This window comes from Dermacentor albipictus, unplaced genomic scaffold (genome assembly GCF_038994185.2).
Source record: "Dermacentor albipictus isolate Rhodes 1998 colony unplaced genomic scaffold, USDA_Dalb.pri_finalv2 scaffold_17, whole genome shotgun sequence".
NCBI lineage: Eukaryota > Metazoa > Arthropoda > Arachnida > Ixodida > Ixodidae > Dermacentor > Dermacentor albipictus.
Genome location: NW_027225571.1, coordinates 6,450,910 through 6,468,429, shown reverse-complemented (window position 1 = coordinate 6,468,429; position 17,520 = coordinate 6,450,910). Strand labels below are relative to the sequence as shown.

At 50.1% G+C, this 17,520-nt stretch overlaps 1 protein-coding gene across 1 annotated transcript in view; it reads right to left on the bottom strand.

Annotated features, from left to right (window-relative positions):
- Positions 1–336: 336 nt before the first annotated feature.
- Positions 337–17,520, bottom strand: part of LOC139051978 (NLR family CARD domain-containing protein 3-like) — a 37,960-nt gene continuing 20,776 nt past the window's right edge. Inside the window, exon 5 of the mRNA XM_070529041.1 lies at positions 337–1,270. Within this exon, the coding sequence (XP_070385142.1) occupies positions 500–1,270 (771 nt within the window). The 3' untranslated portion in view covers positions 337–499. The remainder of the gene's footprint in view (positions 1,271–17,520) is intronic.

Sequence of the window (17,520 nt, the reverse complement as noted above, 5' to 3'; positions counted from 1 at the left end):
CAGCCATCAGGAGTCCGAGCCACGAGGACATGGTAAACAATCAAGATGAAAATTTGACACCTGTCATGGCGCTCTTTGGCCAAACCTCGCCCTTGTGCCATAAAACACCACACATCATCAAGATGAAAATTTTATAGTAATATCTCAAGGCATGCGCAAAAATTTCTATTTATCAGACAGAGCCAAAGATGGCCTAATGATAGGAGATTCCCTGAGGGCAGCATTCTGCTCAGCTTCTAAGTTTCGTGAGTTCGCATTTACTTTCACAGTAACGGTGGTTGATCGAATGGCAGGGGACCACTGATGCTGTTTACAATGAAGGGAGAGAAACCCATCTGAAGCAACATTGCCGACTTTATTTTTGCCCTCACGCAAACTGGCATGGATGTATTTGACCGAGTGTCGGCGAATGGCACCGAGCCAGCCGAGTGGAAACTTGCCGGTGGCTAGTGACGCAGCCTACATCTTCTCACATGATGCGCAGGCCTGAAGAACCTGTCTACGAGTTGTAGCTGAAAATCCACTCAACGTGTTTGAGCAATCCACCAGCCACGATCTCTTGGAAAAGCTGCCTATATTCGCAGTTTTTTCCCGTTAATACGCCGAGTTTCACTTTCATGCTAGGTGAAGGGTTTTGGGAAAGGGCCCGCACGAACAACAGGGCATCGGCGCAGGAGAATCCGCAGCCCATTAGGTTCAGCGTCTGTAGTTTCTCGTTGGATTTCATGGCCTCGCTTATGGGGCGCACAGCGTGCATTCCCAGGCACGAATCGCGGAGACACAATGTTTCTAGCCCGCGGCTGTTCTCAACCAGGTCCCCCAAGTGCTTCCAGCAGCAACTCTTGGCCGACATCCACGCCATGTCGAGGCTCAGAGTGAGGAGTCGCAGGGTCACGTTTTGAGCCAGAGTAGATGCTAGTGTGTCTAGACAGACGCCGGCTGGGCAACTGCGTCCGAGCTCTAGCTCCGTCAGTTGCGTGTTGTCCTTCAGCTTCTCGAACAGCTGGGTCATGTCGCACGTGAGGTCGAGGCTTAGAGTTTGCAAGGAGCTGTCCAGCAGCCTCGAGACCAGTTCAGTGCGCGTCGCACTGTAGCGGATCCTCCCTTGCAGTTCAAACTCTCGCGGTCGGCGGTGCTCTTTGAACTCCTGCGCGAGTCTAGCCAGAACGGAGTCTGTCATGATTACGTTCCGAAGGGCCAAGCAGTCGAGTCCGGGGTTGGTAGCCACCAGCGAAGACAGACAGGTCCCCTCAGCTTCCATCAGTGTTACCTGCAGTTCAAAGGCAATCCAAGTTGCGAAGGAACAAAAAATGTTATGAGGTGTCATACGTGACGAAAGTCGGGCTTTTGCGATCCTACCGCATTGATATTTATTTATCTTTAACTAAAATTGCACAAAAAATAGTTTCCCTTCATTTGGCTCCACGCCAACGTTAGATGCATGCACGGTCATGTTTTCCCGAGGAATGGGCTTTCCCGGCAAACGATAAACCGCTTGCACGACGTTTCTCTAGCGCTTAGGAAAATGCGGTATGAAGCTGATGCAGCTTACGAATGAGCAACCAACCAGCATGCAGCTTACTCTGGTATCACCTCTACATTTCGAGACCTGCGCTACGCTTATACAATTTGCCTTGAAGTGTGCGCTTGTTAATATTTGGGAGTACGAACGAACAAACCCAGCAGCACGTTCTTTTAACCTCTCAGACCGCCTAGACGATAAACGATTATTAGTCATGGCAAATAATGTCAGGATTATTACAATACAGAGAAATATTCAGGTTTCGCTATGATTCATCACGTTTCGATAACTGAAAGCATGAACTTTAGCGTTATATTTAACAGTGGTCCATCGCTCTTTGTTCTGTTGGGTCTCAGCCTCATTACAGATAAAACTTAACTCTGAAATATTGCTTGTGTAGAGAAACACTGCAACGACATAGTGCGTCGTCCGCTTCAGCGCTTTTGCTCGTGAATGCTGTTCGTGCTGAGGGTCCGTGCTCTGCGCTAACGGTCGGTCCTAAACGCCGGTGACTAATAAAAGCCTTGCACTTGCCAAAAGCACGGTTTGATTATGACGCAATCCGTCGTGGAGGGCTACGTATTATTTTTAACTACAAATAGGATTCATTTGACGTGCGCCTAAATCTAAGTGCACGGAGGATATTTCAATTGGCCTTCGTCTAAGTGTGGCCAGCGCCGCCGCGTTGTTCGATAATTACACATAGGCTGTTTAATTTATTGTAAGAAGTTGCTGGAATTTTTTTTGTACCATTCTCGCCAATTTTTACGTGGTTGCGGCAGGGCTACATGGAAGCCACCTGTCGCGTCGGCCAATGTGTAAACCAGCTTGCACGTATATATCGCAGTGAGTCGCTAGGAATGGTGGCACGTCTGTGTGTCTCTGATAAGAAAGCTACTGCAATGGTGGCCTGCGAGAGCATGAGCTCGATTTGCGGAAGCCACACCTCTCCGCCCAGTACACGTTGCAAGTCAAGCATAGGAGAAAGAAATGAATGCCCACAATAATCCCAGAATATACTTAATTTCTCGCTCCGACGCGACCGTGTTTACACGAATGCTGAGGTTGTTTCTAGACGAGTGTCGGCGTTCTAGAGCGATAAAAAAGCAGCTAATTTGTATGTGCTTTCTTACACATCATTCCTTGCTGTTTTATGCTTTGCGTATACAGTAACCAGCGGCTTTGTTCCCAAAGAAAGCTTCAAAAGAGAAACACCCGCCATGGTTGCTTAGTGTATGGTGTTGGGTTGCTGAGCACGTGGTCGCGGGATCAAATCCCTGTCACGGCGGCCGCATTTCAATCGGGTCGAAAACACCCGTGTAGATAGATTTAGGTGCACGTTAAGAACCCAAGGTGGTTCAAATTATTCCGGAGTCCCCCCCTACAGCGTGTCTCATAATCAGATCGTGGTTTTGTCAAAACTTCACAATTTCATTTAAAGCTTAAAAAAATCAGTTTGCGCTTGCCGCTGCTTTGCTTCTGCAGAAATTTCGTAGCAAGATCGCATTTCTGGACTTGATCGTTCTTTATAACGCCGGGCACTGTTACTTGCTCAGTTTGTCAAAAAGAAAATGCGAGTTTGCTTTCTTCCAAACATATAGCCATATGAGGCCGTCGATAATACGGCGCAAATGATTTCACCGGCTGCCCGTGGTCCGAGCACGAATGGGCCGATATCACCCATTTGCTTTGAGAATGCCAACGCCTTGAGGAAGAAGGACAAGGAGGAAGGGGGAAGACAACAGCAGGATCCTCTGATGTGGGGCGCCTCAGTGAGAGATGGCACGCCGCCCTCCTGAGCGAGGCACCCGCAGACCAGGAGTGGGCCGTCCAGTGGGCCAGGGCCGTTGCCGAGGATCTCGAAAGATTTTCCTCGGGCGATGAACCTCTGGCAGCCTAGCCCCGGGCACCAACATCAACAACCGTTGGACGAATCAAGTTTATTCCTATCCTATCCTATCCTATCCTCTCTTAGTCTTCTGCATTGTCTCAGCAATCTCAGCACGATAGGAGTGTGCCGCAACCATGGGTGCAGACGAAGGAAAATGGAGTCATAGCGTTGGCTAGAGGCAAACGTATGAGAATGGCTGGATGGGAGCCGGTCGAGAGCCGCGAGCGAAGGGAACGCAGTCGACGCGCTCTGCGGTTTCCTCACGGAAGGGGGTAAGTAACAAGCGTTTGAAGATGGTGGTAGGGGGCAACGAGAGAGAGCATCGGCATCCTGGGCCGCTATTTTGTAGCGATGCCTTATGCCTTATTCTATGCTACTCTTATCATCCACCACACACGGCCGCCTGATCCCGTTGATAATGTGGGCAGACCGTCGCTCTGACCACTGGCCAAGCGCGAAAAGCCTGAAAAAGCATGGAATCGGAAAAGGCATCGCTACAAAATACCGGCCCTGGTGCTTCTTTCCAGACTTGTAGGTGATGTCGAAGTCGTATTCTTGTAAAGGAAGTATCCAATGGCCGAGACGTCCCGTTTAATTCTTTAGCGTCGCCAACCAGCACAAGGCGTGGTGATCAGTAACAACCGTAAAGTGGCAGCCGTGCAGATAAGGCCGAAATTTTTGGACGGACCAAACAACGGTGAGACACTCTTGCTCGGTAATCGTATAATTTTTCTCTGCAGCTGTTAGCGTGCGACTTGCGTATGCAACCACGCGTTCTTCAGAATTTTGCTGACGTTGCAGAAGAATAGCGCTGATACCGTGGCCGCTGGGGTCATTATGTAGGAGAGTGGGTGCGGTGTTGTCGAAATGACAAAGCACAGCTTTGGACTTGAGTACATGCTTGAGGGCGTCAAAACCGGTTTGGCATTCGTCCGACCATACGTAAGGAGCTCCAGAAGGAAGGAGTTGGTGAAGCGGCGCCGCGATATTGGCAAAGTTACGTGTGAAGCGCCGGAAATGCGAAACTAGGCCATGGAAGCTACGCAACTGTTTGTCGCGTTGAGGCCTAGGGAAGTGGAGGACAGCGGTAATTTTATCAAGGGCGGGTCGAAGGCCCTCCTTGCTGACAAGATGTCCGAGTACTTTAATGCTTTTGCTGGCGAAGTGGTACTTTTTTGTATTCAGCTGAAGGCCAGCAGCTGAGAGGCATGTCAGGATTTCGTCGAGGCGCCGCGAGTGCAGATGGAAGGTCGACGAAAATATTATGATGTCGTCAAGGTAGCATATGCAAGTCTTCCATTTTCACCTCGTAATACGCTGTCAATCATCCGTTCAAATGTTGCGAGAGTATTACACTGGCCGAAAGGCATTACGTAAGTCCATCGGATGTGGCAAAGGCGGTTTGTCTGCTTCGTGCATGAGGATCTGCCTGTATCCGGAGCGTAGATCAAGGCTGGAGAAATACTCCGCGTCTTATAATGAATCTAACGCATCATCGATTCGGGGCAGTGGATATACATCTTTGCGGATTATTTTGTTCAAGGCACGGTAGTCTACGCAAAATCGCACTGAGCGTTTCTCTTACGCACGAAAACGACAGGTGACGACCAAGCGTTTGAGGATGGGTGGAATATGCTACGTTTCAGCATGTCGGCAACATGGGTATCGATCATCTGGCATTCAGCGGAGGAAACGCGATATGGCCGCCGGCGCACTATGGAAGTTCCATCTGTGTGTATGCGATTAGCCGTCGCAGAAGTCGATCCCAGAAGAGGTGAGTGGTCATCGAAGGAGTCTTTATGCTTAGATAACAACGCCAGTAACTCCCCCGTCTGCTGTGGCGTTAGATCGGAGCTGATGGTACTAGCGAGAACAGAAGCAGGGACCGGATCTGCGGCTGTGAATCGTTGCCAAACAGCAGTAGTCGAGGATAGCACAGAGACAGGCTGAGCGTCCAAGACGCACATGAGAACAGCGCCTTTGAAAGCAGGACTGGCTCAGTGGTTGTGTTGAGTACAGCCAAAGTGGCCGTGCAGTTGGTGAAGCGAACAAGGCTGGGTGCCAGAGCAATCCCTTTGGATTAGCAACGGGCTGACGGTACCACTAAAACGTCACCATCGGTGATGTCAGAGTTAACTACAAGGAGTTGTTCGTGGCCAGGGGCACCATACAATCGTCGGCAGTTCGTAAGCGAAGGCGCGGTTCGTGCAGGTCGTCGGAATTGTCGGTCTCTGTCAAATTAACGAGACGTTGACGGCACGAGATGAAAGCAGACGCCGAAGAGAGAAAGTCCCACCCTAGTATAAGCATGTGAGCACAGGAAGTCAACACTGCGAACTAGATATGTTGGCGTATCCCGTCGATCGAAACTCTTACCGGTGCATTGCGCCGATAGCCGAATCACGACATTATTTGCATCAAGAAGAAGAGCTTCGCTGTAAGGTGTAACTTTGCGCAGACGAGAGCACAAGCCAGCGTGAATAATAGAAATAGCTGCTCCCGTATCAATCAATGCTATAACTGGTACACCTCCTACACACGCGAATAAAGTATTGGCCGGGCACGCTGGAGGAATTGTAGTCTGTGCGAGCCATCCAGCTTTCCCTCCAGAAACTGCACCATCTAGTTTTCCGATCGGTAGTCCGGAGTCCGTGTGGCCGGTTTCAGGGGTGATGTCAGGCATCGGAGAGAGGAGGGCGAGCGGCGACGCCCTGGACGGTAGTTGCGAAGCACTTCGGTAGGTGGAGAAAGTGAGCGTGGGGAGAGCCGGCGCTGGTAAGGACTCGGAGAAAGCAACGGGTCTCTCTCATAAATATCATAATATTGTTCGTCCTGTTGTCGTCTTTCGCAAAAACGCGATATGTGCCCGCGAATACGGCAATAACAACAAATGGAGCGGGGCGTAGGCCGAGTAGTGCAAAATGCTGTGGCAGGCGGGCGAGGTACGAGTCGCCAGATGGTTAGGGGCAGTAGCAGGAGCAGAAGGAGCTGTCTGAACGAACGCTGGTTGCGCAGCCGCAACCTGAGCATACGAGGTGGATGGCGAAGGAGGGGCACAGCTCGCAGCACAGGTCATGGAGGACAGCTCCTCTTTGATGATGTCGCGCAGGCCAGGAACCGAAGGTTGAGGCTGGAGAACGGGAGCACTGAGCAGGCGACACGCTTGGAGCTCTTCACGTATGCATACGTATGCGTATGCTTCACGAATCAGCATACGCAGGTCCGTATCCAAGGAAGGAGGCGCGTCACCGGCGAGAGGTTGTAAACGGATGGTCTGCAGTGCGTCCAGGTGTTGGCAAGTCAGGATCACATCGTTAAGGGTATTTGGGTTCTTGATCGCCAGTGCGTGGAACGCGACGTGGGCAGTGCCCTTTAGGATATGACGAACAAGATTAGATTCCGTCATGGTGGCGTCAACACGGCGACAAAGGGCGAGGACGTCCTCGATATAAGATGTGTATGTTTCGCCGGGAAGTTGCGTGCGTCTATCAAGCTTGTTCTTGGTGACCTCAGAGCGGACTTTGGGAGCGCCCAAAAATCTGCCGAAGCTGGTGTTTGAATGCTGCCCAGTCAGGCAAGGTGATCTCGTGGTTGAGAAACCAAGTCCTGGCAACAGTGAGGTGGAATGCGACGTTGCGAAGCTTGCGCATATGATGCCACCAGTTAGACTCACTCACGTGGTCATAATTGCCCAGCCAGTCGTCAACGTCGTCACTACGTAGGCCAGCGAACATGGTGGAATTGCGCTGCCGCGTGGTGACGGTCCATGACGGAACGGCCGGTGGGGCAGAGACGGTGACGCCGGAGGCTCCTGGAGGATCTTCTCGGGGCATCCTGGTGGAAAGGCGGAGCAAGCGGCGACCTGAACAAAGCTCCAGGGAAAGTCGAAGGCGTAGAGGACCAAGCGATAGAGAGCAGCCTCCACCACTAGCGAGACAGCTGGGAAGCCTCAACGGTTTATTTCGCAGGTTGCGCGCTGCAGATGATGATGCTGCCCATGATGATGAACATATACAGATGAAGAAGATGAAGGGGTAATATAATGCTCACAACTCTTACATTTTTTTTTTCTGGCCAGCCACCACCGTTATCGAACGGACTGCTCAGTTTGAACAAAGGCAGTTAGCTAGCAAGCAGACCCACTAAGTACTTCTGAAGGCTGTGAGAAGCCACGTATACAGCTTCTCTATTTTTGATTTATTCGGTTGTTCAGATTGGCAGCAGCTGCAAATCTGGCCTTTTTTACGTGCATGGATTATAAGAAAACGGCCACCGTGGGCAGAAATCGAAGCCGCGGCCTCATACCAAAGAGCATAATCATCCAATGGCCCTCAGGCTCCAGCAGTTGCAGAGCAACTGAACAAGGCGGCGATCAAACATGTAAGGGCAGCAGAGGGTGCTAAGACCCGGACATGCCGCCACTCGGAACTGAACCTGGCAACGTTACACACATGAACTCTCTCGAGTGAAGCTAACTTAGAACGACTATTTGAAGAACTGTCAGGCATTGTGTGGGATATCATTGACTTTAGTGAGGTTAGAAGAACTAGTGAGGCTTGTAAAGTGGTTACTTATGGCCACGTCCTCTAGTATGGCGGACTCCCTAATAAGAAGCAATACGGAGTAGTATTCCTAATCCATAATGACATAGCGGGCAACCCTGACGAAGTTTACAGCTTTAATGAGGCGGTAGCAGTACTTGTAACAAAACTAAATAGGAGGTATAGAATAAAGGTGGTACAAGCCCACGTTCCCACCTCTAGTCACCATGCTGATGAAATGGAACAGTTTTATGAGGGTGTTGAATTAGCGATGAGAATAGTGCAAACTGAATACACCGTAGTCATGGGCGATTTCAATGCAAGAGTGGCGAAAAAGCAGGCTCGTGAACAAGCAATTGGCAACTACGGCATTGATATGGGAACACTAAAGAAGAAATGTTGGCAGAATTCGCGGAAATGAATAAACACCGAATAATGAACACCTAGTTTAGGAAGCGTAGCAACAGAATGTGGAACTGGAAAATCACTAATGGTAAAATAATAAATTAAATAGATTTCATACTTTCTGCCGATCCCAGCATAGGGCAGGATGTAGAAGTGTTAGGTGGGGTAAAGTGCAGAGATCATAGGTTAGTGAGGTCTAGGGTTCCACTAAATATGAATGGAGCGATTAAATTGGTCAAGAAGAAACAGGCCAAGCTGGACGCAAAGGGTAAGAGCACAGGAAAAGCACAGGCTGGTGCTAACAAACAAATATTCAGCCTTAGAACAGAGGGATGAAAATTACAGATGTAATGAACGAAACCGTAACTAGACTGCCTTCAGAAGCAGCAATGGAAGTAGGAGGTAAGGCACCAAGGTAGCCAGGAGGTAAGCTCTCGCAAGTAACGAAAGACCTCATAATGGAACGACAAAGAATGAAACTGTCCAACTCAAGAAATCAAATAGAATTCTCGCAACTCTCAAAACTAACCAACAAGAACAAAATAAGGAATATTCGATACTATAATGTGAGAAAGACTGAGGAAGTAGCAAAAAATGGATGCAGCCTCAAATCAGTGAGAAGGAAGCTTGGCATCGGGCAAACCAAGATGTATGGTTTGAAAGATAAAACAGGGTCATACCATCAGCAGTTTCGAAGATATAGTAAAGGCAGCAGAAGAATTCTACACTGACCTGAACAGTACCCAGAGCAGCCGCGATATCACCATTCGAAGTAGTAAAGAAGAGGTTGCAGAGGCTCCTTCTACAACTATCGATGAAGTTAGAAGGGCCTTGCAAGACATGAAACGGGGAAAAGCTGCGGGACAAGATGGACTACCAGTCGATTTAATCAGAGGTGGAGTATACATAATGCTATAAAAACTAGCGGCCCTTTATACGAACGGTCCATCGACTTCAAGTGTCCCAGAGAACTGGAAGAATAGGAACATTATTGTAACCCACAAAAAGGGAAACGTTAAAGAATTGAAAAATTATTGGCCCATTAGCTTACTCCCAGTATTACATAAAATTTTTACCAAAATATTCTCCCATAGATTAAGGGAAACACTGGACTTTAGTCAACCAAGAGAACAGGTTTCCTTCAGGAAGGGATACTCAACAACGGATCACATTCCCGTCATCAATCAGGTAATCGATAAATCCGCAGAGCTTTCAGAGATAAGGATACGGGTTTGCATTCAGGAGAGGTAGCAACAGTCATAGAGGCATTATGTAATCTAGGAGTTCAGGAAGCTTACGTAAATACTTTGGAAAATATGTATGAAGATTCCACAGCTACCTTGATTCTCCACGAGAAAAGTAAAAAGATACCTATAAAGAAAGGAGTCAGACAAGGATACACATTCTCTCCAGTGCTATTCACTACATGCTTGGAAGAAGTATTCACGCTGTTAAATCGGAAGGCTCAGGAGTAAGGATCAACGGTGAATATCTCAGCAACCTTCGATTTGCAGATGACATAATCCTGTTCAGCAACACTGGGCATGAGTTGCAACAGATGATTGAGGACCTTAACAGAGAGAATATGAGACTAGGGTTGAAGATTAATATGCAGAAGACAAAGGTAATGATTAATAGCCGGGCAAGGAAACAAGAGTTCAGTATCGCCGGTAAGCCTTTAGAGTATGTGAAGGAGTACGTTTAACTAGGTCAATTACTAACAGGGAACTCTGGTAAGACGACGGAAATTTACAGAAGAATATTTCTGTTTTTCTGTAGTTGGAGTGCCCATGGCAGACATTGTCAGATCCTGACTGGAAACTTACCACTATCATTGAAAAGAAAGCTGTACATATAATGCATTCTACCGGTGCTAACATATGGAGCAGAAACTTGGATATTGACAAAGAAGCTCGAGAACAAGTTAAGGACCACGCAAAGAACGATGCAACGAAGAATGTTAAGCGTAACATTAAGAGACAGGAAGAGAGCGGTGTGGATGAGAGAGCTAACGGGGATAACCGATATTCTTATTGGCATTAAGAGAAAAGAATGGAGCTCGGCAGACCATGTAATGCGTAGGTTAGCTAACCGGTGGACCATTAATATTATAGTATGGTTGCCAAGATAAGAGATGCGCAGTCGAGGTCGGCATAAGTATAGGTGGGCTAATGAAGGTAGGAAATACGCAGACGCAAGTTGGAATCGGTTGGCGCAGGACAGGGGTAATAAGAGATCACAGGGAGAGGTCTTCGTCCCGCAGTGGACATAAAATAGGCTGAGGATGCTGATGCTGATAACTGGCACAGCAATCAAACCCTGATGCATTCGTTCACGGCTCTTTGTGCTCCCACAGCTGCTATACCTTTCCACTACACTCCATATTGTCACGTGCTAGTGCCTGAAGAAAGCAGCCCATCTGAGAAAGACGAAACTAGCGTTTGATTGGGCGAACCTGTGCCCACAAAACAGGCTACACTTACAGCACAACGATAGCGGCGAACACGGTCGGCGATCATCGAAAATCTGATGAGCGGGTCAAGCGCGTCGGCTTTTATACAGCAGTCGTCGAATGTTCCAGACTAATCGTTGGGACCCGCATGCCTTCCACAAAGTTCTACACCATACGCGTCAGGCGATGAAATCAGATAACGCAAGGTTCGGCGACAACAGACAGCGGATAGAAGCATCGATAACTTTCCACAAACTTCCGATATATGCAGGCGCGTCCAGCGCTGTGCGATAACACTTTTTAGGCGGCGAAACGTGGTCACCCGATAAACATAAGTAAGCATAAAGTAAGTAAGCGATAAACATAAGTAAGCGATAAACATAAACATAAACGTAGGAATCCGTCCTTTTTCTTCACTAAAACAACTAGAGACGCCCACGGGCTTTTCGACGGCCGTATGATGTCGTCGCGGAGAATTTCGTCGACTTGTTGCCTAATTACCGTCACGTTCTCGCGTCAAAACTCGGTAAGGGCTGTGGCCGAGTGGTCGAACGCACTCTTCGATTATTATGCGATGCTTTGCGACTGCCGTTTCTCGAATCCTCGATGACGTTGAAAAGCAGTCTTTGTATCGTCGAAGCAGACTTCTGAGCTGTTGCTGCTTAATCACGGGGAGACTTCATTTATGTCGAAGTCTGGCTCGGGAACTACGGTCGTCGGGGTAGATGCGACAGAATCTGAGAGGACGAACGCATTGCTGGTTTCCAGAATTTCTTCAATGTATGCGATCGTCGTACCCTTGTTGATGTGCTTGAACTCTTGGCTGAGGTTTGTTAGCAACACTTTCGTGTTTCCTCCGTGCAGTCGAGCGATCCCTCTTGCGACGCAAATTTCACGGTCGAGCAGTAGACGTAGTTCGCCTTCGGTGACGCCTTCTACGTCAGTGGGCGTTTCGGTGCCGACCGCAATAACAATGCTGGAGCGAGGTGGGATGCTCACTTGATCTTCGAGCACACTCAAGGCGTGGTGACTACAAGGGCTCTCCGGTGGTATCGCGTGATCTTCCGACAGCGTTATTGACTTCGAATTCAGGTCAATGATTGCGCCGTGTTGGTTGAGCAAGTCCATGCCGAGAATGACGTCTCGCCAACACTGTTGCAGGATAACGAAGAGGGCAGGGTAAGTCCGGTCATGAATGGCAATTCTTGCCGTGCAGATTCCAGTCGGCGTGATGAGGTGTCCTCCAGCGGTCCTAATTAACGGGCCTTCCCATGCAGTCTTAACTTTATTCAGTAATCGGCCCGTGTGTCGACTAAGGCGGTGACTGCGTGGCCGACGAGAAGCACGTCGAGATCTGTGGTTCTTTGCCTTGCGTTACAGTTAGGTCTTGGCGTCGGTTCACGGCTGTGTCGCGTTGACGTGTGGCTGGTATGGAACGTCATCAGGTCGTCTTTCATCGTCGTATTCTTTGCTTCCACACTTCGCCGGGACGGCGGCGTGTCGTTATGTCGTCGAGGTAGTTTCTTCGGCGTCTTCGTCGGCGGCGGAGGATCTTCGTCAGTTCGACGAACAGCAACCGCACCTCCATAGGTTGCTGCATTTAATTTTCCGGATAGGGGCTCGCAGACCGGCCCCGGGCTGGGCCAGTGTATGGATGGCGCTGCGGCGACAGGTAGCGGCCTGGTGACGGCAAACGGGGCGGTCGTCTTGAGTTCCACTGAGTGGCGGCTAGGTAATCGGCGATGTCACGTGGGCGCTCCCCAAGCTGTGGACGCGGCGCGTTGACGGCGAAGCCTCTCAGTCCCAAGTCGCGGTATGGGCATCGGCGGTACACATAGCCGGCTTCTCCGCAGTGATAGCAGAGCGGGATGTGGTCGGGGTCTCGCCAAATGTCCGTCTTCTTCACGTAGGTGCGCTGGGCGACGGGTGGGCGTGCTGGTGGCGGCGGCGGCGGACGGCGGCATTGCGGGCTTACCCCTGGCGCGGTTGCAGAGGGGTGCCTTGACGGCGTGCGACGGCGGCGTAGGTCATCGCTTCCGGCTGGGCCTGCGGCGATTCTGATTGCACGTCAGGAACTCCAAGCGATCGGTGCAACTTTTTCACGATGTCGGCGATCGAGGCCACTTGAGGCTGCGACGAAGGCAAGACCTTGCGCAGTTCTTCTCGCACAATGGCCCCGATGGTCTCGCGCAGATCGTCCGTGGCCAGTGACTGAATTCCTGCGTAGTGAGTAGAGCTTGTACGGTGGTTGAATTGCCGGTTCCGCATTTCGAGTGTCTTCTCGATGCTGGTGGCCTCGTGAAGGAACTCTTCTACGGTCGTCGGTAGGCTTCGCATCGTTGCGCCGAAAAGTTCTTCCTTCACACCACGCATGAGAAGGTGGACTTTCTTCTCCTCGGGCATATATGGGTCGGTGGGTCGGAGCAGTCGCTTCATATCTTCCGTGAAGATGGCAACGTTCTCGTTAGGTTGCTGCACTTGGGCGTCCAGCATGGCTTCGGCCCTTTCCTTGAGCACGACGCTCGTAAAGGTGCGCAGGAAGCCGCTACGGAAGAGGTCCCATGTTGTCAAGGTCGACTCCCGGTTCTCAAACCACGTTCTGGCGGCATCTTCTAAGGCAAAGTATACATGCCGCAGCTTATCGTCGGAGTCCCCGTTGTTAAAAGTCGCGATTCATTCGTAGGTCTCCAGCCAGGATTCTGGGTCTTCAGTCGCTGCTCCATGGAAGGTCGGTGGGTCCCGAGGTTGTTGTAGGATAACGGGGGACGCTGGGGCAGCCATTGGGGTAGTTTTGACCACGATCTCCTTTATCGATTCAGATAGAAGTCCGTGCTCTGGGGGCAGTCCTTGCAGTCTGCGGCTAGCAAGCTGGTCTTGGGCTATATTGGTTTACTCCTCGGGCTTCGGGCTTCGATCGTGGCTTTCCGGGGGCGTTTGGTACAAGAACGCACTGGCACCTCCACCAGAGGTCACGTGGTAGTGACTGTGAAGAAAGCAGCCAAACTCAGAAATACGAGACTAGCGTTTTATTGGGCGAACCTGTGCCCACAAAACAGGCTACACTTATAGCACAACGATAGTGGCGAACGCGGTCGGCGATCTTCAAAAATCGAACCAGCGGGTCAAGCGCGTCGGCTTTTATATAGCAGTCGTCGAATGTTTCAGACTAATCGTTGGAACCTGCGTGCCTTTCACAAAGTTCTACGCCATACGCGTCAGGCGATGAAGTCAGATAACACAAGGTTCGGCGACAACAGACAGCGGATAGAAGCATCGATAAATTTCCAGAAACTTCGGATGTATGCAGGCGCGTCCAGCGCTGTGCGATAACATTTTTAGGCGGCCAAACGTGGTCACTCGATAAACATAAGTACACGTGTCGATATCTTTTCTACAAAATTCATTCTGGGAAGTTGGCCTTGGAAGTATCTGGTGGTTGCTCAACAAAGAATGGCCGGTCTCGTCGAAAATTCCCTTAATTTTCGTGCCATCCAAGTGTCGAGCGAAAACGTAAACGTGCGTTTTCTGGACTGCGTTTCCCGAGCCGTAAGGAGCAGGCTCCTATGGTTTACAATTCTCTCAAAATGTACTGTCGGCCAAAAAAAAAAAAGATGGCTGAAGGCTTAGCTTGGTTAAGCCTGGAAGATTGCGAAAGTCAAGCGCCGTCACTTGGCCACGGGGGGGGGGGGGGGGGTTACACTCCCCGTTTACGGTGGCACAGGAAATTGGTGCCATCTCTGTAATGGGCTAACGCAAAAATCCGTTTCCCTTGCATGGCCTCCTAGATCGTCGCGCGCACGCTCGCCGATCCCGGTGGCCAAGCCCTTCCCCCCGCTTAACTGCGCCCTCCTCTCCCCATGGCCTCTCTCGTAAAACCCTCGCAACTCCCTCACCTTCGACTGTCCACGCGCCCGCGCCGCCGTGCCGTCCCAGCCGGCCCGGCGGCTGCTTAGTCCGCTACGTAACGCTTTATTTTTGCTATCTACGGTCATCGAGATGCGTGCGCTGCTGTGCGTTGATCGACGTGGCTTGTTTCGTCAGTTATGTGGTCCTCGGTAGCTGTGTGCTTGTGCACCGCGACGTTTCACCCGTTTCACGACTCGTACCGCTTGTGCATCGTGCAGTGGTGCACGAATACCTCAAAAACAAGTCCTGCAAGGTCGTTCCGGGTGCCTAAAGGCAACAGGTGAGCGCTCAGACCCAAGGACATCAGAAGGCGCATGTGCACGAACACAGCCCTGTCCATTTGTGTGCTCCATGAGGCTCCGGACGTCGTTGCGCCTTGATTGTGCTACACTTGCCTCTTCCCGGTAGAGAAAGCTGACAAATAGGTGCTCCTCCTCATTGTCACCTCGTATGTGACTTGCGTTTATCTGTGCCAGGTCTCATTCTGCAACTTCAATAACTTACCCACCTTTCCATACCGCCCTCAGTGCTTTTTCTTTGTATCACGTTCTACAAACCTACTAACAGCTGAAAAATTACTGTTAGTGTTTGTGTACTATCTCAGTAACCCCCGATGGGAAAACCGCGCGAACAACCTTCATGTGTAGGCATGATACGCTTTTTTTTTTCTTCTGGAAAGCATGAGCATTTCATGTGTCCTACATGCATATTTTTGCACTTCGTGTTTATTATACAAAGGAGAGCCCAATAGGTACGACTTAGTGCCTTAAGTGACGTAATTTTATTGCTAAGCATTGCATTCGGGTAGAAGGAAAAGTAGTGTTGGCTTGTTTCACCTGGTCTTTGATTGAGGAATAAGCCTTTCTGCGAATGTTTTCTATGTGCTGCTGCAAAAGCCGACTACCTTATGTTCCCCTTGCAACCGTTACTGAAGTTGTGGCCAAGTGCAAAATAATGTGATAATGTGTGTTTCAGTTTTTAGTACAATGTTATTTTTTTCTGCCATGTTTTTTTTTTTCAATTTGTTCAGCAGTAATGAACATGTCACGCATTTCATATACTTTCGTGCAGATTTATAAGTAAGCTTTCTTTAGGTATGACTCTCAATCAAACAATGTTAGCATTTTATTCTATCTTTCAGGTATTTTGCGTGTCATTGTTTTTGCCATAACCAGTGAGTTTTTCCTTTTTATAGTTGTCATGAATATGTCATACGCGTCGTCCAATTTTGTGCAATATCTTAGTGCACATATCAGGAGCTCGTCTACATTTAGGTCTTGAGGACGTTATATAAAAATCTTGTTTTTTTATGTGTGTACATGAAACGGCCTTCGCGTTTTCTAGCGCTTTCTTTTATTATTTCACCATCTGTGAACTTTTGTCTTTAGTACTCTTGTATACGCCATGCACCTTTAACTTTTGCTCATTTTTTGAGCGTGTATCACACCATGTTGTAAGAAAAATCTGTTTTCGGAAATGAAGTCATTAAAGCGAGACTAAGCATCTATTGTGTTGGAAGTGGAATTTTTGTCTATGTCCCGGCGCATGCTGGTATATGTATGGGCAATACTGCGTGCGTGCCAACGCATAGCCCACGGCGCACCACGCGCCAGCTCGCAAGCAATGCCAATGCGCGGCCTACCACGCGCATTGTTTGCGACTGGCGCGCCGTAACAAGCGCGCTATAAAAAACAAACGCGCCGCTTGCGGGTAAAAACAAAAAAAAGTGAGTGGTGCGCGCGGCATGGGGGAAAGGGAGTGGAGTGGGTCAGCATAATAAAAAGAAAAAGGAAAGAAAAACGTTTGGGAGAGGAGATGCCGCGCAGCTGCTGTTGCCATGACAACGTAAACAATCGTGTGCGCCGCCATTTTGCTTCTGCGTCGCCCATTGGTTAGGGCCGTAACTGAAGGGGACCTTGGCGCTAGCGTCGAAAGAGCGTCTGCTCGAAAACGGCCAATGGGAGCCATACGGAGTGTCCCCCCTGCTCCTGGCTTGGCCGCAGCAGATCGTTCCAGCCTCGCCTTGTACACATCATCCGACATAGCGCAAGGCAGCGCGCCGACCACTGCGAGGAGCCGAGCTGTAGCCCCATTTATCCTCCTAGCGTGACGTAACACCTACGAGCGCCCTCTGTCGGTAGCGCCGCAGCAGCGGCGCGCAAGGCTTCGCTTCCACCATCGATGCCGCGAGCCATGGGGCCCCGTCTCTCGGTCTGGCGTGACGTCACACATTCACGTGACACGCAGCTGTGTAAGAGGCGCCACGACCACGGATGGGCCGAAAGTGCGAGCACAGTATTGCTTTCGCAATCAAAGCAAACGGACCACAGCTCAAGTGGCCGGAGTGGCTTCGGGGCCACACCAGGGCGCTGCTATCGCGTTCCGCGCGCTGACACCGAGAGTGCCCCGAGTGACGCCAGTCTTCGCCCTCACTCTCAGGCGGGGTATCGTCACGCTTGATAAATTTCTAGTGCACAGTTTGGTTGCTCTGCTGCTGACGCCCGCGACGAAGGGGACCGTGCGTCGCCGGTAGTCCAGCACATGGCGCTGTCGCGCAGTAGAGGGCGGCCGCAGCGCATTAAAGCGCGGGACTCAGAAGGAAAGAAGACCCGTTCTGATTGTTGTTTTGCTTACGTTCACCTTGTGTTTCATATTAGTGCATGTCGCCGGCGTCCACCGCTGCTCCAGTTTAGGCTGCATAGCAGAAGTAGCTGCAACGGCGTTGATAGTGATGCGCGCTTTTTCATGCCAAGCTGATAAGTTACAGGCGCAAAGCTTTGCTGAGGACTCGGCTTTTCTGTCA